The 25,417-nt window shown below is 50.4% G+C and overlaps 2 protein-coding genes across 6 annotated transcripts; one reads left to right on the plus strand and one right to left on the minus strand.

Moving 5' to 3' along the window:
- On the plus strand, positions 1–6,576 carry CKMT1A (creatine kinase, mitochondrial 1A). 5 transcript variants are annotated; one of them, XM_014459526.2, is made up of 10 exons: positions 1–384; positions 1,087–1,401; positions 2,088–2,286; positions 2,490–2,585; positions 2,995–3,216; positions 3,363–3,448; positions 3,569–3,692; positions 5,676–5,810; positions 5,998–6,123; positions 6,333–6,576. In XM_014459526.2, exons 2-10 carry the CDS (start codon positions 1,253–1,255, stop codon positions 6,447–6,449), a joined length of 1,254 nt encoding a protein of 417 aa, XP_014315012.1. In that variant the 5' UTR covers positions 1–384; positions 1,087–1,252; the 3' UTR covers positions 6,450–6,576. The 5 variants fall into 5 exon arrangements, with proteins under 5 accessions (XP_014315012.1, XP_006093167.1, XP_023613353.1 ...); XM_006093105.3 differs by having other exon boundaries at positions 185–304; XM_014459527.2 differs by having other exon boundaries at positions 207–304; positions 1,238–1,401.
- A 261-nt stretch (positions 6,577–6,837) lies between these two features.
- STRC (stereocilin) lies at positions 6,838–24,463 on the minus strand. The gene is made up of 29 exons (XM_006093104.3): positions 24,412–24,463; positions 23,332–24,117; positions 23,218–23,242; positions 21,274–22,528; positions 20,233–20,295; positions 20,025–20,135; positions 19,688–19,854; positions 19,068–19,254; positions 18,816–18,931; positions 18,406–18,538; positions 17,860–18,042; positions 17,544–17,582; positions 17,198–17,365; positions 16,985–17,050; positions 16,375–16,500; positions 16,102–16,160; positions 15,215–15,338; positions 14,999–15,111; positions 12,813–12,948; positions 11,742–11,938; positions 11,467–11,557; positions 11,098–11,254; positions 10,126–10,295; positions 8,822–8,977; positions 8,013–8,155; positions 7,692–7,840; positions 7,369–7,466; positions 7,125–7,272; positions 6,838–6,926 (listed from the first exon to the last, which is right to left on the minus strand). Exons 1-29 carry the CDS (start codon positions 24,461–24,463, stop codon positions 6,838–6,840), a joined length of 5,307 nt encoding a protein of 1,768 aa, XP_006093166.1.
- Positions 24,464–25,417: the final 954 nt, after the last annotated feature.

Here is a 25,417-nt window from a genome sequence, read left to right on the forward strand (position 1 = left end):
GAAGTCAGAGGACCAAAGGGAAGGTTGAGATTCCCTGGAGACCTTATGCCCTGGGACACCACTCCCCCCTTACACCCTGGATTAAACAGCATTAGGGAGCCAAGAGAGGAAACACTTGTGGTGAAAGGGAACCTGTGCCCGCCTGTTCCATTCCTACACCCAATCATCTCACCACACCCTGTAACTAACTCACCTTTATACTCCACGTCAGCCCAGGAACTGGGAGCTACAGAGAGGGGAGAGGAGGAAGAGGAAACCAACAATTCCCGGCCGGACCCCAGCCTTACCTCCGAGCAACCAACAGGTGAGCAAGTTCGCAGAGACTACTCAGAGGGAGTCCTGTGAGCAGCCTGGAATAGACTGCTGAGAAGTAAACGATCAAAGGTGAACCAGGGGATGGGAAGGAGGGTGGAGAAGGGAAAAAGTGTGAGGGGGCCTTAGAAGTGTAGGCAGGACATAGCAGAGCTTCAATTAGGGGGCAGGGGCAGGGTGGGGGAACACAGCATCGATCGGGTAAGAGTTCATGTTTCCCTGATTCTTCTCGACCTTGTAAGGAGAGTACAGGTATGAAGGGAGGTGCCTGGGTTCTCTTCCTGGTTCTAAAGAAAAGGTGACCTTGAACCAGCGGGTGTCTTTCCCAGTCTCTGCCTCTAACTCTGTGCTTTCTCCGTGTGTTCCTCTGGTATCTGTGTGTATCCCCCGGGGCTCCCTCCCCTGGGAAGACGGGGAGGTTGCTGGGACAGACTGAAAACAGAGAAGAGGTTGGGCACGGTCACCTTTCACAGCCCCAGAGTGACGAATCGAGTTTCCAATTAAACCGAGAGGCTGGGGGGAAGGGTATTCGAACAGACCCCTTGGGTGCTGTTCCTCTACTTGGTGCTGAAATCTGGGCAGCCTTATCCCAGGGTGCAAATCCCCGGTCCCTCTGGTCCCCCTAATCTACCAGGCGGTTGCCGCCTACCTCTGTCTCCGCACACCTAGCGCGGTGGCCGGCGGAAGGCGGGGTCTGGGTGAGCCCCACCCCTGGAGACTGCGGCTGAGGCCTGCCTCGCCTCCTCCCGCTAGCTCATTGCGCCTTTCCTGCAGGCTGCTCGGTACCGGCTTGCACTCCAGCCTTCACTCCGGGCCTCATTTCGGCTCCAGCCTTGCACCCAGCAGTTCCGGCCCGCAATCCCCCTGGTGGCATCCTCCCTCCCGGTTCCCGCCCTGAGCCTGCTCCAGCTCTGACATTCCGTAGCAGGATCCTCGAGCCATGGCCGGTCCCTTCTCTCGTCTGCTGTCCGCCCGCCCCGGGCTCAGGCTCTTGGCTTTGGCTGGAGCTGGGTCTCTAGCTGCTGGATTTCTGCTCCGCCCGGAACCTGTACGAGCCGCCAGTGAACGACGGAGGATGTATCCCCCGAGGTATCAGTGTCTGAGCCCCCACCCCCACCCCCACCCCGGGAAGTGGTGATGGGAACGGAGGTGGGGATGGAGATGAGGACCGGGGAACAGAGAAGGGCTATAGCCACGAAGGCTCTGGAGTGGGCTGCTGTACAGTCTGGAGACCTCCCTCTGGGTTCCTGCCCTGAGCCTGCTCCTGCCCTGACATTCGGTAGCAGGATCCTCAAGCCATGGCCTAGTGCTGAGTGGGGTGGGGGTGGAAGCTGAAACCACAAGGCCAAAGCATTCCTGGGGCTCTGTAACCTGGTCCGGTGAGTTCTGGTTGCATCTCTGTCCAAATCCCTAATTGAGAGATCAGGAACTATCCTTTTTGATCTCGTTCATCTCCTTTTCTTGTTGTTCTCCCCCATTTCCTAGATTTCCTCCTTCGTCTTTCCCCTCCCCCATTCTTAATGTTGTGCTCACGGGATGGAAGAATTGAGCAGATCTGGGAGAATTGAGCTGGCCAGCCAGAGGAAGCTAGAACTGCTGGGAAAGAATAGACCCTGAAATCCCTAATGAGATTACCAAGGTTTAGCTTCTCTATAGTCTCCCCTCCTCCCCAGGAGGACAGCCAGACACAGCTAATAGGACAGCTCCTGGCTGAGGGCACTAGGTCTAGGCCACCTGTGCTCTCCCTCCATGGTTACTGGGTACCCCCTCCCTAGTGCTGAGTACCCAGACCTCCGAAAGCACAACAACTGCATGGCCAGTCACCTGACCCCAGCAGTCTATGCCCGGCTCTGCGACAAGACCACACCCACTGGTTGGACGCTAGATCAGTGTATCCAGACTGGCGTGGACAACCCCGGCCACCCCTTCATCAAGACTGTGGGCATGGTAGCTGGAGATGAGGAAAGCTATGAGGTAGGGGGCCCTCAGAGTTTCCCTGGTCATCCAACTCATCTGCCCAGTAATCCCGGCTCCTTCCCCATTAAAACCCCTCACTTACCCTTGAAACTGATCCATCTACACTTATGTTTTCTGACCCAGTGAAATCAATCCACGTTTAAAGCCTAGGAGGGGATGCCCCCTCCTTAACCATCCTCTCCCTCCTAATTCTCCTTCAGGTATTTGCTGAGCTGTTTGACCCTGTTATCCAAGAACGACATAATGGATATGATCCCCGGATAATGAAACACACCACTGACCTGGATGCCAGTAAGGTGGGTCAAATATTCCACTTTTGATTTGCATTGCCTTATGTACAACAGTCTGTTTCTTCGATCCTTAATTATCTTTTGACTCATGGTCATTATACTGCTGAGCTTTCAGTCTTGGTGTGGAGAAAGGATTGTGTGGAGAAAGGATTGTGTTTTAAGCAGCAGACATGAAGAAGAGAGGGTGTTTGAGAATGACCATTCTGCAAGGTGGGCAGTTTGGGGAGGGATCATAACGCCCTCTTCAATTGGACTGCTTGCCCAATGGACTTCTCCTTCCAATGCATGCAATGAGGACTCCTCTATATGGTCACCCTAAGACTAGGAAGAGAATGTCAGGAATCTGTTCTTCCCCAAGGCCCTCCGTCCCCACCTACTGTGTTTGTGACTTATATTCATCTCTCTTATTCCACAGATACGTTCTGGCTACTTTGATGAGAGGTATGTATTGTCCTCAAGAGTCAGAACTGGCCGAAGTATCCGGGGACTCAGTCTGCCTCCAGCTTGCACTCGGGCAGAGCGGCGAGAGGTGGAACGTGTTGTGACGGACGCACTAAATGGCCTGAAGGGTGACCTGGCTGGTCGTTACTATCGGCTCAGTGAAATGACAGAGGCTGAACAGCAGCAGCTTATTGATGTGAGGGGCCTGGAGAGAGTGCTAGGTGGGGGGAGCAGATGGAAAGAAGAGGCAGAGGGCAGGCTGGGCCAGATGGGGCAGATGGACTTTGAGAGGCCTAGGGGCTACTGTAAGAGTTCTTAAGCCAAGTCCCTTTATCTCCCCAGGACCACTTCCTATTTGATAAGCCTGTGTCCCCATTGCTGACTGCAGCAGGAATGGCTCGAGACTGGCCAGATGCTCGTGGGATTTGGTAGGAGGCTTACCTTACCTCTTTTGTCACCATATCCCCGTAAGTGCCGTTTGCCCCTCTACCTCTCCCCATTCTTGCCCTGTCTATTGACCCCTGTCCTTCCCTCTCTCCTGCCTTCAGGCATAACAATGAGAAGAGCTTCTTAATCTGGGTGAATGAGGAGGATCATACACGAGTCATCTCCATGGAGAAGGGTGGCAACATGAAGAGAGTGTTTGAAAGATTCTGCCGAGGCCTCAAAGAGGTTGGGCAAGAGCGTATAAGGGAAATGGGGAGGGGGGGGCATAAGACAACACAAAATGCTAGCCCATGTAGATTGACCATATAAGTTATCATAAGTTATCAACCAACCCAGGACACTTTTGATAGTAAAAGAGATCATCATCAATTACTCCAGGACAACAGGTATAAATCCAAACTGTCCAAGGGAAACCAGGATATATGGTCACCCTAAGACTAGGAAGACAGTGTCAGGAATCTAAAAAAATAAAGCAGTTATCAGATAATCTGAAGAAAAAATAATAGATGGTGGGTCAGTGCCTGGGGTGTGTGGTGTGGGATGTGCAGATAAAGAAAAGGTTTGAGCCTGGATTGATGTATGGAATAAGAGATTGCTGTGTTCATGATTCTAACCACTCAGTTCTGAGCATAGGCAGGCCTCACCTTTGGATTCTGTCATTCCTGCTAAAGTATCATGTCTAAATTTTAAACTGAGAGGGAGAGGAAGAAGGAGAGGGAGAGGGAGAGGGAGAGGGAGAGGGAGAGGGAGAGGGAGAGGGCAGAGGGCGAGAAGGTGGAGAGGGAGAGGGAGAGGGAGAGGGAGAGGGAGAGGGAGAGGGAGAGGGAGAGGGAAAGGGAGAGGGAGAGAAGGTGGAGGATCAACTGGCTTAGAAGTTCCAGAATATGTGGCTCTACATGAAGGGTTGAACTGAATTCTCAATCCTATGTGGACTGAGTTTCCATATTCAATTCTAGATTAGGAATTCCCATAAACCCAATTCTTATTGTATGTTCTCATATATACAGTTCTATTTTGGACTTATAAAGAGAGAGCTCTTGTTCCTTTTATAATCTAGCTGGGAAATTTCTACTGTTTTTGTCAAATAATAGATAACATTCCGATTGTAAGTGGGTAGGGAAGTACTTTTTAAATTATGTACCTCAGTCTCCTCATCTATAAAATTGGGATAAGACTTCCTACATTTTAGGTTGTTGTGAGGATTAAATGAGATAATGCATGTAAAATACCTGGCCCATAGTAATGTTCAATAGGGTTTAGCTGCTGCTGTTATTCTAGAATCTAGCGGTCGGCAAACTCATTAGTCAACAGAGCCAAATATCAACAGTACAACAATTGAAATTTCTTTTGAGAGCCAAATTTTTTAAACTTAAACTGTATAGGTAGGTACATTGTTATTAACTTAATTGGGGTACTCCTAAGGCTTAGGAAGAGCCACACTCAAGGGGCCAAAGAGCCGCATGTGGCTCGCGAGCCACAGTTTGCTGACCACGGTTCTAGATGGAAGGGTTTCCCCATGTTCAGCATGTAAAATATCCCCTGATGCCATGATTCTTTCTGAACGGTAAACAGGGTCCCCTTTGCTCATGTTAGGTAGTGGTGTTAATGTCCACCACTCTGGCGGATCCCATCTCTTCAACTCTAATAGTCATCTTCATGACTAGGATACTTAAGTGAAACAAAAACACCCTAACACCACCGGGCACACACACATACCTGTAAGTATGGCCCTTCTACACTTTTTCTTTGCTTTCTGGTATGTACTTCTTCAACTGCTAACAGAAGGCTCTCTTGCCTCTTCCTGTTGCAAAGCCAACATTTTCCTTTTCTGTCTGAAAGAATCCTCCCAAGTTCTAGGCTCATTAGCAAAACAAAGATAATCAATGCATGCAGAGCTCATTAAATAGTCAACTCTTTCTCAGTTCAGTTCAACACCTCTGGACCATCCTTAATGCATTAATCCCTCAAGTTTCTCTTCTTCAACACACAAGGTATTTTTCTGCAATCTCATCATTATGGGCTTACCTTCCATGCAAGATAATAACAAACCATTTCTGCAAAACAAACAAACAAACAAAACCCTGGACAGGGTCATTCTTTCACATCCCAAGTTTCTGGTTCTAGACATATTTCTAGAGTCCTGTGAGTCTAGCTATGGGAGTGTCCACATATTCCTGACTTTTCACTAACAGGCCTTTGTGAACTCAGGTGGAACGGCTGATCCAGGAGCATGGCTGGGAGTTCATGTGGAATGAGCGTTTGGGATACATCTTGACCTGTCCATCTAACCTGGGCACTGGACTACGAGCAGGAGTACACATCAAACTGCCGCTGCTAAGCAAAGTAAAGGAGTTGTGGGGCTAGAGAGGGGTGTGAGTGAGGGAGGTGGCTGTGTGAGGAAGAGGGAGTGGGCACTTTGGAAAGGAACCAGACACATTGGGAAAGAGCTCTGAGCAGGTTCAGGGCCCTCTCAGGTAGAACCAATCTCTGTCGCTATTCACCCTGCTCCCAATCCCTATCTCCCTTCTAGGATAGCCGCTTCCCAAAGATCCTGGAGAACCTAAGACTCCAAAAGCGTGGAACTGGAGGAGTGGACACAGCTGCCACAGGCAGTACCTTTGACATCTCTAATTTGGACCGACTGGGCAAGTCAGAGGTGAGATCTTCAGGGATTAGGGTGAGGGGAGGTGTAAGTCTATGGGGGTTGAGATATAATAGTGAGGTTCAGGAATTTAATAGAGTCTTAAATAAAAATCAGGTTGAGTGGGGAGGCAATTGGAAATGAGTTCTCAAAGCAGGCAAATCAGTGCTAAAGAAAGAAACTCAGGTTGTGGGAAGCAGAGATCAAGAATTAGTGTCCTTTAGGTGGAGCTGGTGCAACTGGTCATCGATGGAGTAAACTATTTGATTGACTGTGAACGGCGCCTGGAGAGAGGCCAGGATATCCGCATCCCTCCACCTCTCGTCCACAGCAAGCATTAACTCCCCATCCTCAGCAGATGACTCAAGATCCCCAGGACTTCTGCCCGTTCTAATGGTGGCCTATCCTACTTGCCCTGGATGCCCCCCACTTCCTGTGTCCCAGTAAAGACACCTTGCTATGCTCCAACTGTCTGTGTGTTTCCTAATGATGGGGTGAGGAGGGAGCAGCCTCCGTGAAAGGAAGTGAGGCAATGGGGTTATTCATGATGGGAAGAAACTCCAGACACGGCATGCCAGGAACACTGATTCTCAGCTGGGTGGAAAGCATTAGCATTGTACCCATGTTTCTCATCAGCTTCCTGAAAGTAATTAGACTATAATTCCATTTTCACTTTATTCACTGTGGCTTAAGGTTTCTTTCCCAACACTCTTAACTGTAGAGACAGGTTCATAACAGGTTGCCAAGGAAGCAGACGGCTAATGCTAAGATCAAGGAGGGTTGTGACCAGTTCTGGAAGCCGCAGGCTGTGCTTCGACCTACAATGAGACAAAGAATGGAAGGAATGTCACAATTATGCTCCCCAGGAGCTATTGACACTCGTAAACTATCTGTCTGTATACCCTTCACTCCAGGGATCTCCGTGGGTTGGCTCTAAGAGTCAGATAGCACCTAGCTGGGGGTCAGATTCTGGGTTAGGAAGTGGGGAGGGTCAAGCTGTGCAGTTGAGAACTCACCCTGCTGTTCTGGGCTTTCCATCCCCTCATGCTGGGCCCATGCAACTGCTCGTCGCTGCTCAGGACTCAGAAAGGCCATTTGCTCAGGAGTGACAGCCACAGCCTGAACACTGGTGAGACTAGATAGCTGGGTGGGGCTGAACACCACCTGGGGTTGGAGGCAGGAATCAGTATATCCAGTGTATCCCGTGTTGGGCTCTGCTTCTCTTATGGTCACTCCACACTCCGGTCCATCAATACTTACAGCAAATTTAGGAGCAGGGATGACAGAAATGGCAAGAGGGGTAAGGCCCTGGATTTGTTCCCGCAGCAGTGCTGAAAGGGCCAGGTCTGGGATCCCAGCTGTTGAAGCAAGTGGGAGGGGCATCCAAAAGTTGTCTTAGACTGGCCTCTTCCCTTCTCTTCAAACTTAGAGACCTCTTCCAACCATAGACCTTCCCCAACACGTCACCAACCTCTCACCTAAACTCCCAGACTCCCACCTTGAGAATTCCAGAGCAGTCCTCCACCCATGGAATGGAAACCAACATCTGACAGCAAGCACCAGCAGTGACCCAGCCTCCGTACCTGCTATTGTACCAATTTCAGTGAAGATTTCAGGCCCCCAGTTACTGACTGGGCCAAAACCACCAGGCAGCACAAGGAGTTGGGCCAGAACCTCCAGCTGGTCCTCAGAGCACTGGAAATGCAGGTTGCCCAGGAAGAGAGCTGCTTGGCTGTGGAAGAGGGAGGAGAAGGGAGAACGATTCAGCTATGATGGATCAGAGTAGAGATGGCTTCAGGTGAGGTCCCTTCCTCCATGGGATCACTTCTTCGTGATCCTGCCCTCCCCAGTGAGCCCACCTTTACCTCAACATCACCACCCACATCCCTCCCTCCACAGGTGACCTAAATTCCCAACTGTTGATATGCTGTAGTTCCTCTGGTCGCAGTCCACAGAGAGTGTAACCCAGTGCAGTCAGGTGAAGGAAGTCCAGGTGGCTCATGTGCCGGCCACTCTGCCGCAGGAAACTGGAGACCACAACTCGGAGCTGGGGTCGGGGTGGAGGGCACAGGATGAGAGAATTCATGGAGAATTAGTGGATGGGGAAGTGATTAGGGAAGTGACAAGTGCTACTAGATTATATTCTTGTATTATTAAGACCTGAAGATCCAACAAAATAAACTGAAGAACGGAGTGGATCCAGAGACATGGAAGCGTGGAACAGAGTGCAGAATCTCAGAGGGAAAGTGGGGGAGGGTAGGTGGGTGGGAGGTAATCCACCAAAGACCTTGTATGCGGATAGGTATAACCCATGGACACAGACCATAGGGTGGTGAAAGTCTGGGGTGGGGGGTGGGGGCGGGCTGGAGGGGGTCAATGGGGGGAAAAAGGGAACATATGTAATAATTTCAACAATAAAGATTTTAAAATAATAATAAATAAGACCTGAAGCTCCAACAGCCATGGGTAAGGTTGAGGACCCAAAAAAAGAGGACAGAAAAAGAAGGAAAAGAAGCAGCAGGGAATACTATGTGCCCAGGACCTCAGAGAGAATAAATCACAGAGTTTCCAAGGCTACTCGTATGGAGTATTAAGGAAAGACAGAAAGAATGGCCATTCAGAGTCAGAGGAAAAAATGCTTGGGCTTTAAATAACCCAGAGACCTGGCCTGTGGGATGAATGCTTGGAAGGTGATCGAAAAGGAAGGTGTTACCTGGGCTGAGCTCCAGCCTTCTATTTGCCCCAGGGTGCTCAGCACTCCCCAGTCCACCAGGATTAGCTCCTGCAGTTCCCGCTCTCCTAGACCTATTAAGAGCCGACCTAGCTGCAGGATTTGCTCAGGACGAAATCCCCGTGGGGGACCCCACAACTATAGAGAAAGAGAGGAACAATGTGAGTGGGAAAAGCACCGGACTAGGAGTCAGAATGCTGGGTCTTAGTCTTGCCTCTGACCTTAGCTGTGTACGTTGAGGCAAATCACATGCCTTCTCTGGGTCTTAGTTTCCTCAACTATAAAATGAAAGGGTTGGAATAAAGTTCCTCTGACTAAGCTGTTATTGGAAGATTGTAGAGTCTCAGTAGGAAAATAGCAGACTCCAGTCCACGAGTTCTAAACTATTATGTGCACCAGACTCGCCAGGGATTCTGTTAAAATGCGGATGCCCAGACCCACCCTCAGTGAGTCTAGCAGGGGACCCTGGCATCGGCATTTCCAACACCCGCTCCCCAGATGACTTTAACACACACTAAAGTTCGGTAACCACTGCTCTAGTCCCTCTACCCATCGCATTAGCTTTCTTTTCTCAATATTCATCCTCTCTGACTTACTACTTAAGAGCCAAACCCTCGTGGGGTTGTTGTTTTTTGGGGGGGAGGGGGAGGCAAAACTTAAAAAAAAATTTCAATTACAGTTGACATACAATATTATATTAGTTTCATGTGTACAATATAGTGATTAGACATTTATATAACTTACAAAGTGATCACCCGGATAAGTCTGGTATCCATCTGCCACCATACACAGTTATTACAATATTATTGATTATATTCTCTATACTGTACTTTATATCCCTGTGACTATTTTTATAACTGGCAATTTGTACTTCTTAATCCCTTCAACCTTTTTCACATGTCTTCCTACTCCCCCCACACACCCATCTGGGGACCATCAACTTGCTCTCTGTATCTATGAGTTTGTTTGTTTTGTTAGTTTATTTATTTTGTTTTTCAGATTCCACATATAAGTAAAATCATATGGTATCTGTCTTTCTCTGTCTGACTTGTTTTACTTAGCACAATGCCCTTTAGGTCATCCATGTTGTCACAAATGGCAAGATTTTATTCTTTTTTATGGCCAAGTAATATTCCATTGCATATATGTACCAAACCCTTTAATTCTTTGATCTCCTATTTCCCAACCTCTCACCCCAGCATCCATTCACTTCTGTCCTGCACCACACCCAACCAGCTTTCCCATGTTTTTTCAACTCCAACCCCAACTGGTCTCCCATCCTTAACCTGTTTTGCCTTGCCCATTGCTGCCCGTAGTTCCTCAGGCCCAAGTCCTGGGTCTCCTGCAAAGAGTGCCAGGCAGTCCTCAAAGTCTGAGAGCTCCATCTCTGCAATCTGAGTCGCAGACCAAGCTGCTGGAAATGTCCCCCGTACATCTGCACAATTTGGCACAGGTTCTAAAGGGGGAAGGTAGGGCCTGGGTCAGTGTAGTATTAAAATATGATACTATTTTATAGAAAGCTACCTACAGATGGAATAACCCCTCCAAACTTTGGTCAAGGTGATTACTATGGGTCAAGGGATTACTATAGTGCAGTGGTTCTCAACCTTCCTAATGCCGCGACCCTTTAATACAGTTCCTTATGTTGTGGTGACCCCCAACCATAAAATTATTTTCGTTGCTACTTCATAACTGTAATTTTGCTACTGTTATGAATCGTAATGTAAATATCTGATGTGCAGGATGTATTTTCATTGTTAAAAATTGAACGTAATTAAAGCATAGTGATTAATCACAAAAACAATATGTAATTAATGTGTTTTCCGATGGTCTTAGGGGACCCCTGTGAAAGGGTAGTTCGACCCCCAAAGGGGTTGCGACCCACAGGTTGAGAACCTCTGCTATACTGAGAGATTTATAAGACACATAGGATACTAGAACAAGTAACTGGAGAGAACAATCCCCTTGTTGTATAGATGGAAGATTGAGGGTGTTGCCTAAGGATTTAATGGCAGATCTAGATTAGAACCCAGGTCCCTAGCCCCACAGGGGCTCCTTCCTATATCCTAAGCATTTTCCCAACAGAGAGCTCCACCACACTTAGCCAAGCCTAGAGCTGAGTTGGCTGTTAACAGGGATAAGAGAATAGGAGAGGGGGTGTCCTAGGCTAACTTCTGATTGCCCTGACTTCTGATTGCATTGTTGCATACTCTTTCCTGTTCACCCTGCCAGAAGCATGAGTATTTGGGGAGTTTCACCTGGGAGATAGTCTGCAGTGGGCCGTACAACCCCAGCTACCAAAGCTGCTTTCTTGGGAGCAAGCTGTGGCCCCCCACACAGCTGTCCAGCTCTGCTCTGTTCCCAGCTCTGCTGTTTCTCTAGGAGACGCTCTAGGGACTCTGGGCCCAAGGCCTCCTGTGTGAGAGAGTAGAAGGGAGGTGGGGAGACCTGGGCAGGTCAGAGCCAGTGGCTGCAGCTCTAATTCCAAAGTCCTGTCTCTTTTTAACAGTCTCCCCCAAATCTGGGCTTCACAAACTCTGCCCTCAACCTCCTTGGCCTTTATTCCCCAGAACCAGCTCACCAGTCCCTTCTCTGTTCTTACTCCCTCCCTTGTTCCTTCACCTCACCCTAGGGATCAAGGAAATCGCCTCAGTAGACAGAGTGAACACTAGACGTCCAGCTTGCTCTACTTCATCCTGGCTCCACAACTCTGGTTTCCTGGTGGGGGGAGGGGGACAAGAAGAAGATCAGGGGCTGGGATGTTGAAGGAACTGTGAGGAAAAGGAAGGGGAAAAGAAGACATCCTAGGATTGGGGACTCAGGGCTCCAAGGGACCTCACACATATGGATGGGCTGCCACTGATGATGATGGTTAGAATCTGAAGTTCTCAAATGTCCATACCCAAGAAGAGGCTCCTGTGTCAGCAGCCATCCCAGCTCTGTGGCAAATGGCTCTCCCAGGCAGAAGCCCTGCAGCTGACTGAGGTGGGCCAGCAGGGTCTGTAGGGGGATCCGTCGTGTGCTCTCTATCCCCAGGAATCCAACCAAGGGGCCCAATGTCTCCAGCACTTCCCTTGAGACTGTTGTCTCCTTTGGAGCCTGAAGAGGGGGCATTAGGCGTTAGGACAACGCACCTGTGACTCAGAGGACCAGACTCTGATCAAGACACCAAGACCGTGACCTTTCCTCCCTCCAACTCCTAACTCAAGACCCTACGATGTTCATTTTCTTAAACAATAAACCCAGATAAGAGTAGGCAGAAAGACTGGGAGGAGAAATCCAAGGAATTTCTTGGACTCCAAGGGCTGTGGACAAGAAACATGAAACCAAGAGATAAAATCTAGGGCAGCGATTTTCAACAGTTTTCAATCTCATGGCACACATAAACTAATTCTAAAATTCTATGGCACACCAAAAAATATATTCTATTTTTTTGCCAATCTGACAAAAAATAGGTATAATTTTGATTCATTCACACCAGATGGCTATTGTTATATTGGCTGTTGTCATATTTTATTTGACAATCTAAGGGAAAAAAGATCTGTGATCCTGACTAAATAGTCAGCTATTGCATATTTTAAAAATTCTTGCAGCACACTGGTTAAAAATCGCTGATCTAGGGTCTAGGGCAGGGGTGGGCAAACTTTTTGACTCGAGGGCCACAATGGGTTCTTAAACTGGACCGGAGGCCAAAACAAACGCATGGATGGAGTGTTTGTGTGAACTAATATAAATTCAAAGTAAACATCATTACATAAAAGGGTACGGTCTTTTTTTTTTTTTTTTAGTTTTATTCATTTCAAACGGCCGGATCCGGCCCACGGGCCGTAGTTTGCCCACGGCTGGTCTAGGGCCTTAAAGATGAGAATCATAGGCAGCAAAAGTGTAAGGTTGGCCTAGAAGACAGAGGGCATTGTCTGAGGGGTAAGAATTGCCCCAGCTCAGTTCTGAGTCTGGTAGGGTGGACTCTTACCAAGTTTTGTAGTGCCCTCTCTGCCAGAGCTGCCCGGTGGAATGGGGTCAGTGCCAGCAGTTGCTCTGGAGTAGCTCGTACCAGCTCTACCACCAACATAATGGATTCATTGGAGAGTCTGTCCATCAACCGGACCCTATAGCATTTGATAATATGGGCATTGAAACTGAGCCAAACTGAGATGGGACCATAGAATGCCACATTTCTCAGACAGAAGGTAACATCAGATCAAACTCTGTGGCCCTGACAGGAACTGATACTAAATACCCCAGGGCCAATTCCCATCATAGTGCTTAAAGGGAGAGAACAAAGGGAATGACATATTTCTAGTCTTCCTGGAAAAAACAAAAAAAAAGAAAGACAAATAATCCCACCTTGTATAATTGAATCAAAAGCCAAGAATATTAAGTACCACTTGGAAAACTTTCCTCATTTTATAATTTTTTTTAAAATGAGGTTCACAGAGATCAGATGGTGAGGTCTTACTCCCAATTCTTGTTTTCCAGTGCCACCCTTCTACTTGCTATGAGGTGGTCCCTCTTATTTGTGTAGCGCTATGCAATTTACAAACTTCTCTTAGGTACTATCTCATTTAATTCTTATGACAAAACAGGTTTTTTTTTGGGGGGGGGGGTTGTGTGTGTTTTTTTTGGTTAATCCTTACCTGAGGATATTTTTCCATTGATCTTTTAGAGAGAGTGGAAGAGAGAGGGAAAGACAGAGAGAAACATCAATGCGATTGGTCGCTTCCTGCATGTGCCCTGACCAGGGCCTGGCCAGGGAGGAGCCTGCAGCCAAGGTATGTGCCCTTGACTGGAATCGAACCTGGGACCCTTTGGTCTGCAGGCTGACACTCATGCACTAAGCCAAACTGGCTAGGGTTACAACAGGTATTTTTCATATTCTCTTTCACAAATTAGGAACTTGGATCTTCTGAGTCATGGTTCAGCATCATTAACTTCATCCAGACCCTAAATTATCTCCAAGAACCAACATATTTAAACAGATTTGAATGGCATTTTAAAAAAGAAAGAAAGAAAGAAAAACTTTTGCCCAGAAATCAGAAGTGGCATCCTGAATTCTATCTAGGTTTGCCAGTTCTGGAACTAGGCCACCTAGTAGTACAAGAGCCAAAAATCTGTGAAAAGGCCTATAAAAATGAAAGGATGAAATTAACTGCTTTTACGGTCATTTCATCCCCAAGAAGACCAATACCAGACTTTTCCTACTCTGGCTTACAGTTCTGATGACAGCGGAGTCAGAATCTCTGGGTTGAGAGGAGGCCCCATTTCCTTTCTCACCCAACCCATACTTGAATCTGCAATATCCATGCCAAGGGGCCATCCAGACCCAGACTTGAATAGCTCCAATGACTCGGAACTCACTATCACAATTTTCCTTATATTGTGCAAAAATTTGATTTTCATTCATTGTTTCTAGTCATGCCCAATGAGACCATTCAAAAACATGTCAATCTATTTTCTATTTGATAGCCCTGGGGTATTTTTTAAATTTTATTTATTTTTACCTTTTTGTTAATCCTCACCCAAGAATATTTTCCATTGATTTTTAGAGAGGATGAAAGGGAGGGATGGGGAGAGAGAGAGAGAGAAATATGGATGTGAGAGAGACACGTTGACCAGTTGCCTCTCACCAGGGCTGGGGATCAAACCTGCAACCCAGATACATGCCTTTGACCAGAAATCGAACCCCAGACCTTTTGGTGCACAGGCCAATGCTCTAACCATGGAGCCCGCCGGCCAGGGAGCCCCTGGGGTATTTGAAGGCATCTATCACCTTTTTCATAGATTTTCTCTTTACCTACCCCTCTGAACACATTAAGAACACAGAGAGGAGAGCCCTAAACAGACTACAGTCCTCTGGGGTAGACTTGGACTGCTGCTTCCCTCCTTTCAGATACTCTGTCTCTATTGGGTTATTCTCAGATGGCTTGGCAGGCCACATCACAGTGCTGCCACCCTGAGCTGTCCCATGCTGGGGCCGTGTTCTGGGAACCAGTTGATACTCAAGAGCAATTTTGAATAGAATCTCCTGCTTCTGGCTATACTTGATTTCAAGGAAACACCAGACAGAAAACCAACACCTCTAGGGCGTTTTCTAAGGGCAGAGCTTCTACTCCAGACTGAGTTTCCTAAGGATCCAGAATCTCCAGTTGGAGCGCTTACGGTAAGTCCAGGAGCAGCTTGGTGTCTAGCCCACTCAGTTCTGGCCCCAGGGTAGTCAGCTCTGGCTCTGGCATTGCCGTCCTCCGCTGTACCTCCGCCCAGATACAGGCCCTCTGTGGGACAGTGGGGGAAGCAGGGAAGGACAGAGCTGAGCATGGGGCTGGGTTCTAGACTTAGGGTCCCTGCTCCCACTTAATGCCCAAACACCCCTCTCACCAGGCTCCCTCGAACCCCAGTGGGCAGTTGATAGAGCATGTGTACCACTTCAAGGAAGTCTGCCATCGAGTTGATCTGCTGCAGAAACTCACAGGACATGCCCCCCGCCAGGGTTCCCAGAGCCCTGTGGGTGTGTGAGTGCACAGGTGTTCATTCAGCACATGCCACAGCCTGTCTGCTCCTTGATATCAACACTCTCAACACAAGTACAGGTGTTTGCTTATGGTAATTTAGAGTTTGAGAAATGCTTTTCCATACATGGTCTCATTAGCTCCCCACAGCATCACCACTATTCGTCAGAGAAGAAAGATGTACAGAGGACGAATGATGTTCCTAACATCATTCTACTAGAAATGTGGTCAACGGAGACTAGAGCCATGTCTTCAGGTTCTGAAGCCACAGTTTTCTACTGGAGTGTAGGTAAGTGATATTTACTTATTCCTGTTTATTCCTGCGTGGTCAGTGGCTGTGAAGTCACTTTGGATTAAACTAATAACAGCAAATATCTACTGGGAGCTTACACTGAGCCAGGCACTGTGTTAAGTACCTTATGCCTTATCTCATTTAATCTTCACAACTACCTGTGAGGTAGGTACCATTTTCATTCCCACCCTATAGAAGAAAAAACTGAAGCTTCCAGAGGTTAAGTGACTTTCCCAAAATCACAAATAGGTAACAGGGCAGAGACCTGAACCTGGGTCTTCTAAATCCCTTAGATCTCGTTGGGACGGGTGTGGCGCGATGGAGGAGCAGGGAGTAAGCAGAGGAGGGGCCAGGAGAAAGCCCACAGGTGGAGACCATGCACCATTCATCCCCATTGCATGTCACATGGTGACTGGACCATGGTGAGCACTTTAAAAGGTTAGTGCTCCACACAAGTTACTCACTGCAGATTCCTGAGGGTCAGGTTGGTGGGCACCTGCATCTTCTTCCAGAGAAACTGGGCCTACAAGAGAAAGAAAGAGGGACCGCTTCCCAGCAGAGATATTGCCCGAAGACCTAAGATGCCTTGGACCCAGTCCTACCTCTGACCCTGTGGGCCCCACCAGTCACATTATTCAGGATACGAGGAATAAGGCACCAGATCTAGGGCTGAGGGGTAAGTAGAGGAGGTGGACAGATTGAGAGAGGGGAGTTGTGGGATAAGTGGGGAGAATTACCTGCTGCTCAGACCAGGGCAGCTCCCGGTAGCGCCTTCGGTTGGCCAGAAGAGCCGGAGAGTCCAGTTGCAGCAGCTTTAGTGGAAGCAGGGGAAGCAGGCAGTCTGGCCAAGTGGTGGGGATAGGCTGCCAGTGGGGATGGGTGTAGCAGTGTAGTGATAGGTGAGAGAGTCTGTACTCAGCCCTCAGAGAAGAAGGGGAGCCATGGGGGCAGGACGGGGCCACGTCTAGAATCAGAGTGGAATGGTATGTGCCACTGTAGCAGTGCATCCCTGAGAGCCTCACACTGAAGATGATTGTGGTCAAGTGTTGCCGCTATTCAGGCACCTGATGAACTATCGTTCCTTAGCCTCTCTGAGCCTTGGTCTCTTTATCAGAAAGTGGGATCGTTGGCCTGGAAGGTTTCTCAGTTCCTTCTGGCTTTGATAGTCTAGGACAGTGTGGGTCATCCTGTCCTGCATCTGGAAGTGGGGAGCAGCTAAAGTCTTGGTGGATACAGAGCTAACCTGAACTCTGAGGTCCACTGCTTGGGGACTGTGTGAGGCAGCACCAGCCATATGAAATTGCCCTGGGACATGGAGAGGAGCTCAGTCGGAGATCCCACACATACCTGACCAGGGATACACACAGCTGCTCCGGCACCTGTTGTACCCGTATTTGTAACTCCATCTTTCACCTGCATGAGGAAGTATGTGTGTGTTACTGGGTGTTTGTATGGAAGTGGGGAGGTATGGGCGGCCGTCCCTGGCTACAGGGAAGATGACCTCCTCCCAACCAGAGCCCACAGCCCCCGATTGTCTCGTCTTCCCTGCTATTCTCATACCCGAAAGGTCTGCAGCAGTGCTGCGGTCTGGCAGGCTGAGAGGTGTGACAGTTCGGGGGCCAGGCAGGAACAGGCCCCGACCAGAACTCTCCTAGGGATGGCCTGCAGTGTCTGGGAGCTGAGGCCTGGCAGCAGAGGATGCAAGGAGCAGAGCTCCTCCAAGGACAGCTGGGGAGCAAGAGAGACAAGAGGCCTGGAGAAGAGGGCAGGGTGGTGGAGAAGCCAACACAGTGCAGCCAGGCAGCAGGTATGAGGGGAGCTGAGCGGGAGGAAGAGGCAGATGTGGGATCCAGGGAGAGGGGGCACAGGGACCTCTCAAGGATGTTGAAAAGTTGCTGCTACTTACTTCGTGACTAGGGAGGAGCCGTCCAAGCAGCAGGGCAGCCTACGGTGGGATGAGATAAGAAACAACGGTTCTCAGGTTCTGGTAGCCAGGTCCTAAGCAAGATCTGCCCTCCAAAACTTCCAGCTTTCTCTCTACCACCCCAGTAACCAGCCTGGCTCCTGGCTGTTTCTTGACCTGAAGAATGGGGGTGAGGGAGTCCTCCTTGGAACAGAGGCATAGGAGGCTTCAGGGAGGCTGACAGTATTCCTGCATGGAATTCTCTTGACTGGCATTCCAGAGGGTGGAAGGTGGATGCTGGGGAGTGAGATAGGCCCACCTGGGCAGGTGTGACACTGGTTCCATGCAGGGCAGGAAGCATGGCTCTAAGCTGAGGCTCGGACAGCTCCTGCAGGAAGCGGAGGCCCAGCTGAGGGAAGAGAGGGGCCCAGACTCGCAGCTCCCGGGGGCTCATCACAGCTCCTCCAGATGAGCGCAACACCCCCATAAGTTCATATGCCACCTGGAACCAAAGAAGGTTTGGGACTGAAGAGAAAAGACAGGTGAACCTTAAACCTCTCTAATCCTACATCTGATTGCTCGGGGCCTAGTCTAGGGCTTGGAACCAAGAATGGAACAGGAACAGATTGGATTCAAGATGTCAAAGGATATGTTCGGAGTGGCATAGACCAGATGTGGTAGGTCATGGACAAGAGGAGGTGGTAACAGATAAGAATAGTATAAGGAATGGAGGTGGCAGAGGTGGGGGGGCGGGCGGCGAGGGCTGGCACCACTGTGTTCAAGCTTGGTTGAGATAACTGGGCAAGTCCTCTACAGAGACCCAGGGAAATCCTAGAGACTGGTAGGCCTGTGCCAAGGGGCTCACCCGTCCTTGTGGGCTGAGGGTCCCATTGGCCGCACATTCCAGCAGCCCCCGTTCTACCGGCCCCATCGGATCATTCAAGGGTACTAGGCTCTGCAGCTCCTCAGGGGTCAGGAAACAGGCGAGGGAGCCCAGCCTGAGGAGGACACGAAGCTGGTCTTCATGTGGTCACTGAGGCTGGTACTAAGGCAGGGACCAGGTGGGCACATGGAGTAGGCACTCTGACCACTAAACTAGGAAATGCCATAAAACTAGGAGAGTGCCATAGATAGGCCTCTCTCCTGGAGCCCTACACTACCTGGGGCCCCTGCCTGCTCTCTTGCCCCTTCCTACCTAGGACTCTAACCCATCATGACAGCTGTACCTGCCTCTCGCCCACTCTGGCCTTGACCACTGATCCCACAACCACTCACCTGCGCACCTGCTCCTCTCCATCCTGGACACTCTGGTTCACCAGGCTACGCAGCACATGCCGGGCATGTCCTGGTCCAAGACCTGCCGCTGGCCAGCTGTCCTCCAGGGCCTGAATCTGAGATGGGGAGGGCCAACTTGTGTTGGGGTCACTATGGGGCAGTTGCAGGGAGGTTGCTCACTAGGAGACATGTTTCTGACTCCCGTCCCACCCAGTAGAAGGTGGACTAGTCAAGTAAAGATGGTTCTCATACCTGGTGAGGGCTGAGCTGCAGAAAGTTCTCTAGAGGAAGGTGGGGGAGCAGAGGCAACACTGCCCACAGCAGCTCCTGGGGCCAGGCAGGCACCTCCCCGAACAGTTCAGGGGCCAGCAGTCGCCTTGCCAGAGCCTCTTTCTGTTCAGGCCTCATTTCTGGGCTGTAATCCCGGATGGCAGCCAGGCTGGGGAGAGTAGTGAGTCTTAACCCTCAGCCCTGTTTCAAATTGTCCCCTGGTTCTCTGAAGTCCACTGCCATGGACAGGAGGGAAACTCCCTAGTTTTGTTTTGTTTTTTTTAAAATATATTTTATTGATTTTTTACAGAGAGGAAGGGAGAGGAATAGAGAGTTAGAAACATCAATGAGAGAGAAACATCGATCAGCTGCCTCCTGCACACCCCCTACTGGGGATGTGCCCACAACCAAGGTACATGCCCTTGACTGGAATCGAACCTGGGACCCTTCAGTCCACAGGCCGACGCTCTATCCACTGAGCCAAACCGGTCAGGGCAAAACTCCCTAGTTTTAACAGAGAGGAGCTCTAGAAGGAGCTGCTCGAGGCAAGTAGGGTTGGCCTGACCCTGACAGGATCGGGAGGACTGATAGGAGGTCCTTACACACTGTCGTTGGCCAACAGGGATGGTGGGAAACGCATCAGGTCAGAGACAGCCAGGAAGGGGATGAGTGGTGACAGATCAATGAAGAGCTGGGAGGTGAGGCGTGGGTACCGCTGGAGCAGCAAAGCTGTCAGGCGACCGAGGGCCTGCTCCTCAGATGGTGGTACCTGTGGGGGCACAGGAATGGATGCTGACTCTGAAAATGCTCTGCATCTTTGCTATTTCCTCCCCTAAGTTCCTCTTTCCACTGGAGCAAGCCCTCTGCACACCAGGTTCCAGGTGCTCTTCATTCCTAGATTTCCCCCTCCACCCTGCCCCCCTACCCTTCTATGCCCACCTGCAGCTGGGACCAGGAACGGTGCATGAGGGTCAGGAAGCCCTGAGCAGCCTCCCTCTCTGCTGAAAGCACCAGGTGCTGGAGATTTTCTGGGGGCATGTGCAGGTATGCCTGGGAGTAGGAAGTCATGGTGAGTATGGCCTCACTAGGCAGGGACCTCAGGCCACAGCTGTCACTCAGTCCACCCAAGAGCCCCTCCGACTGTTACCTCCACTAGAATCTGCAGGGCCCACACACTCTTCTCTCTCTGGAGCAGATCCCACAGCACAGGCTGGTGGGGAGACAGACAAGATGCCAAGAGAGCTGTCTTCTCTGTCCCTCCTGCAGCTTCCTCAGGCAGTCCAACTCCACTTGCTAGGATGCTTGTTCTTCATCTGAAGCCAGTATGTGTGTCTCCTCAGATATTCAACTCCTTTAGGTCAGGGACCATGTCTCTAACATCTCCTATGTCCTCTTCCGAGCCAGGTCTATAGTTGGCTCGATAAATACTGTAGATCTGAACCAAATTACTAAGAGTCTATCTAACCCCACTTCATGGTCCTAGTGCTTGAGAAAAATGAGCCCTAACGTGGAGTAAGAAATCTTTATATACCCTATAGACCCTAGCAAAGTGCCTTACACATAACAGGCACTCAATGAATTTTGGCATTTACCTATTCTAGGCCCTTCACTCTACAGAGAAGAAACTGAAGCCCCCCAAAAGCTAAATTAAGTTACTGACCAAAGACCACACTCATTTGTGGCATAGTTGAACTTAGAACCCATTCTTCTAATTCACACTTCCCCTGAATTTTTCTTATTTCTGCCTTATCTTCCTATTTTTTTTTTTATTTTTATTTTTTGCCAACCTCCAAGTCTCACTCTCTAGGGACAGAACTGAAGCTTTCTAACTTGATCCCTTTCCTTTCTGGAGCAGAAAGAGAGTCAAAGAATCAGAAAGAAAATGAGATCACATTTATTCTATGTTTCCATACCATGCACTGTGCTAAGCCCACAGCATGCATTATTTCATGTAACCCTTACACCCACCCTAAAAGAGTAGCACCATTATCCTCCCCCATATATAGATGAGAAAAATATTGCTCAGAGAGGGTATATAACTTGTCCAAGGTGCTCATAGAACTAAGAGGTGCACCCAGGACTGTCGGGCTCCAGAGCTGCATGCTTACTGCTGCCTCTCAGTGTTAGAGAATCCCCCAGGAGGCTCTCCCCTCTGTCCCAGGGGCTTTCCCCTTGGCAGATCACTCACGCTGAAACAGGCCAGCAGCTCCATCTTGCTTATTTCAGAGCTCGAGCCGTCAGTGAGTTCAACGCCTGGTGAAGTGGGCTGTTCCTCCTGTTCCAGGTATTCCCCAACTGTCCTCAGCAAACTGCGCCGGCCCTCTGGGCGGAAGGCATCCCAGAAGGAGCAGTTGTCTGGGAGACTGGAGAGCAGCAGGGCCTGACCCAGCATCCCCTGGGCTTCAGTCCCTCCGGCCCCTGGACCCAGTAGGAAAGTCAGCAGGCGCAGAAGATAATGTAGACGTGTAGGGTGGGCAAGGGCCGGCACGGAGGACTGACAGCGTGGCAATTGGGAGAGCATGCCAAGCAGGAAGGGACCCGGGGCCAGGCAGAGTGGGGATGGTCCCAGGGGTGGCAGAGAGGGTAGAAGAGGGCCCAGTAGCCCATCTAGGAAGCACGTGTCATTACCCCCACGACTTATTCTGCACTGGCCTGCTAGCCAGGGCCAGTAGGGCACCAGGGCCTCATACATGGTATCATTGAAACATACCATCATCAAGAAACTACCCCCATCTGGGCAGCGTTCCCCACAGGGTCCAATGTGGCAGGGTGGGAAAGCAGTTACATCTGGGGTAGGGCCCTGGCATACATGCTGAACCCAAGCCTGATTACTGGGGGGCACAGCCTGCAGACTGGCCTTCCTACATAGCCGCTCAGCCCATAGAGTCTCATTCTCCAAGAAGCAGCCCCAGAAGATCTCTGGGGTGAGGGGAACAGGGGGCAGGCCTTCAGGGCAGCTGGTGGGGGGTGGGAGCAGACCAGCACAGAGCGGCTTTACCAGGCGGCGGTGGGGGCCATACAGGGCTGAAAAGGAGAGGTTGGTGCAGATTGCTTCCAGGAACTGATCAGGAAACTGGTCATGGCAGGCCTGCAGCCAGCCTTGGGCACCAGGTGCCCAAGAAAGTGCATACCACACAGCTGTCTGGCAGATGGCAGTGATGCTGGGAGGGGGCGGCGGGGTGGCAGGCCTGGCGAGCTGGCAGAGCAAGTGGATGGAGAAGTTGGAAATGGTGTAGGGTGGCGCTGGGCCTGAGTGGTTCTCGCAGAGGGCTTCCACGGAGATGGCGCGCCGTTGGCGAGGGCTGATGTGGGCAGAGGGCTGGGAAGTCCTGGGCAGAGGCACACCCGTTCTCAGGCATTGGAGCAGGGCAGGGGGTGGGGGTGGTGATCCAGACAGAAAGCCCAGCGCCTGGGCATCCCAGGAAAGGTTGTGCCGGACGCCCCTGGGTGCAGAGGGAGGAGTAGGCAGGATCTGGTCAGTTTACATTCCTCCAGCTGGAGAGTCTGACCGTGGCCAGAGCCCTGCAGTGAGGTTCCTGGGAGTATAGGTGTTCCTGGTTTAAATGCTGGGATTCGGGAAAAGGGAGAGAGGTCTGTCTTGCTAAGACACAGAATCACCTAGGAACACGGCCCGGTTGGAGTCCATCTGTCTTTCTGGCCCTCTCTTCCTCCTTTTTTTTTTTTTTTTTTTTACATGCTTTTAGATAGCTTAAACACAACCCTCGGTTGGCCTCAATCAGGAAGGCTGCCCACCAACTGAGCATGTCTAATTGTGCTCTGGCACTGTTGTACTAAAATAGTAAAGGGGGAGAAATCTGGTCTTGTCCTTTTTTTTTTTTCCATTTCCCATCTTCATTAACTGACATGTATTAAGCTCTATGTGCCAGGAACCATTCTGTGTGGCTGACACTTACAGTGTCAACTCATTTAATCCCTTGCAACAACTCTGCGGTCGCTGATATTACCCATGTGTCACCATTGGGGAAACTGAGGTATAGAACGAGATGTGACCTAGAGCTGCACAGCCACATTCCAAAACCACCAAACCACACTCCTCCCATCGGTTTCCTCTCTGCTCCGGAAGCTGACCAATTCCAGGCCCAGTCCCCACAACTCCTCCCCTGTTACTTACCATAAGAGCAGCTGCTGTAGGTTGCCTAGGAGGGAAAGAGTAAGCAAGAGGACTGCCCCAATCTCATCCCTTCTTGCCCTGCCATAGCCCAGCCCCGGCTCCAGCAGCACTCACCTCCCTGGCACTGCCCATTGGCATCAGGCTCTGGCTGCCCCAGAATGGAGAAGACCTCATCCTGCAGGGAGTCAGTGACACGGAGCAGCCCCTCCTGGAAGGCAGCATAGAGGGGGGCCCCCACTGTGCGCAGCAGACCTCCCCAAAGAGCCTCTTCAGAGCCCAGCTCCCCCACTGGGGTGAGCAAACTCAACAGACCCTGTAAAAAGTGGGGGCCTGGCTCTCTCCCATCAAGGCCTGTGGCATTGGTGGGGTCCATACTGGGCTGCACCTGCACCAGGGCCTGCCAGCGTGTGCCCTCCAACAGCAGCAGGAGAGAAGGCAACCAGTCAGCCACCAGGACACAGTCAGAGGGCCCATCGCGGGTGCATGGGGGCCGGGTAGGGGTAGGAGGCCCCCCAGGAACGACAGCTCCCAAAAGCACCTCTGCAAGTCCTCCCAGGACGCCTGCCTGGTGCCCCAGGAAGTCCCGGGGGGTCTGCTCCTGTCCCAGCAGTGCCAGCACATCCCCGAGCAGCCCTAGCATTGGCTCCCAGTCCGGGCTGCCTCTCAGTGTCACTAGGAAATCATGGAGCCGGAGGGCAGGGGGCTGGGGAGGTGGGGGCTCTCCCACCGGCCCCTCCCCCATTCTCCCAGGCTCAAAAGAAGAAGAAATGTTGGCCAGGAATGCAGAGAACCGCGAGCGGCTGAGGTTCCTCTGGGGAGCCTGGTCCAACGTGGAGAACAAGGACTTCAGGAGGGAGAGACCATGGTCCTGGGACTTAGGCCCCACAGGGGCCAGAGTCACTGTAAGGAGAGAAATTGGAGGTCACTAAAGGGTAAGAGCCTAGAACCCAAACTCAGTCCTGCCCTGGACCCCAATCCCAGCCTGGATCTAAAGATGAGGTGAGGGAGATGGGGAACTGGGGAAAGAAGACTTGGACTCCTTTCTTAGCTCATTTTTCCCCTTAGCTCCAGTCCCTGCCCCCTTTCCTTGCCCCTTTCTTTATCTTTTACCTAACCAGTTAATCTTCGCATTCGTAAGTCTTTTTTCCAGCAACCATCCCCTTCACCCCCAGCACTGCTCGCTGTTTCTCTCACCTGTACAGGACAGCAGCAGCAGGAGCAGCAGGGGCCAGGGGCTCAGAGCCATGTTTCCAGGTGAGCACTGGTACTAGAGGTGAATTCTGGTTATTCTCACCTTGTGTGGGATAGCCAGGTAAGGGCAGGGCACTGCAGGCAGCCTGGGTCTCCACTGACACTGTAGTGTGGTCTTTCAGGAAACAATATCTGTAACTTGACAGCAGGTTTGTCACCTGAGCCACTGAATACCTGATCCTTTGGCTTTAGAGAAAGGTGTGCTTCTGTGAGAGGGACGAATGATAGGGGATCCCAGGGGGCCTTCGGAGGAACCCTAGGGGATAGCTCTTCAGTTAGGAGCCAGGATACAAATAGGAGTAGGTAGACATAGAGATGGAGAACTGGAGACCCAAGGTATAAAATGGGAGCTCTGCAGAAAAATATAAGAAAATAAAGAGGGTTCAAAAGGAGTTTAGAAAGCTAGTAAGATCTGAGGGAATTGAGGAAGAAAGGGGGCCTGGGAGAAAGGAACTTGGAAGTCAGGTGTAAACAGAGAAGAGGAATGAAGACAAAGTTCTGGTCCGAGGATGGAGCATTCAGGAAGAGGATCTCTGCTTTTGATTCAGTACCCAGAACCACAAAATGCTAAGAGCTGGGCGGGCCTTCAGAAAGCACATAGACCAAACCTCTCATCTTATGGATAAGGAAATAGACCCAGTCAGTTGTTTGCGACTTGCTCATTAAGCCATTCAGATGTTTGGGGCTGCCGCTCGGCTCTTTTACTGTGACCTAAGTAAAAGCCCTATAGAAAAGTCTGGGGGGGGGGGCAAAAAGAAAAAAAAAAGTATGGGCTGAAAAAAGAGATAAACCAGATTAAACCTCTGTGCAAGGGGCTACCTACCCCCGACCCCTATGGAGACAGAGAGAGAGAAAGAGAGAGGCTCAGAGATGTCACTCAAAATAATCTGGTCTGGTCTGGTGTGTCAGGGTGAGAAGTCTCTTCTGTCCCCCATTTATATATCCTCAA

This window comes from Myotis lucifugus, unplaced genomic scaffold, assembly GCF_000147115.1.
Source record: "Myotis lucifugus unplaced genomic scaffold, Myoluc2.0 scaffold_109, whole genome shotgun sequence".
Taxonomy (NCBI): domain Eukaryota; kingdom Metazoa; phylum Chordata; class Mammalia; order Chiroptera; family Vespertilionidae; genus Myotis; species Myotis lucifugus.

Excerpts from the sequence above, each read along its gene's own strand:
- STRC (XM_006093104.3), bottom strand. The coding sequence starts at position 24,463 with ATGGCTCTGAGCCCCTGGCCCCTGCTGCTCCTGCTGCTGCTGTCCTGT. Across the intron at positions 18,043-18,405 it reads CCCTCAGCCCACAAGGACGG|GTGGCATATGAACTTATGGG; the intron begins GTGAGCCCCTTG and ends CTTTGGTTCCAG. Across the intron at positions 7,273-7,368 it reads TCCCTGCTCCTAAATTTGCT|GTGGTGTTCAGCCCCACCCA; the intron begins GTAAGTATTGAT and ends CTCCAACCCCAG.
- CKMT1A (XM_014459526.2), top strand. The coding sequence starts at position 1,253 with ATGGCCGGTCCCTTCTCTCGTCTGCTGTCCGCCCGCCCCGGGCTCAGG. Across the intron at positions 3,217-3,362 it reads AACAGCAGCAGCTTATTGAT|GACCACTTCCTATTTGATAA; the intron begins GTGAGGGGCCTG and ends TTATCTCCCCAG. Across the intron at positions 3,449-3,568 it reads CCAGATGCTCGTGGGATTTG|GCATAACAATGAGAAGAGCT; the intron begins GTAGGAGGCTTA and ends TCCTGCCTTCAG.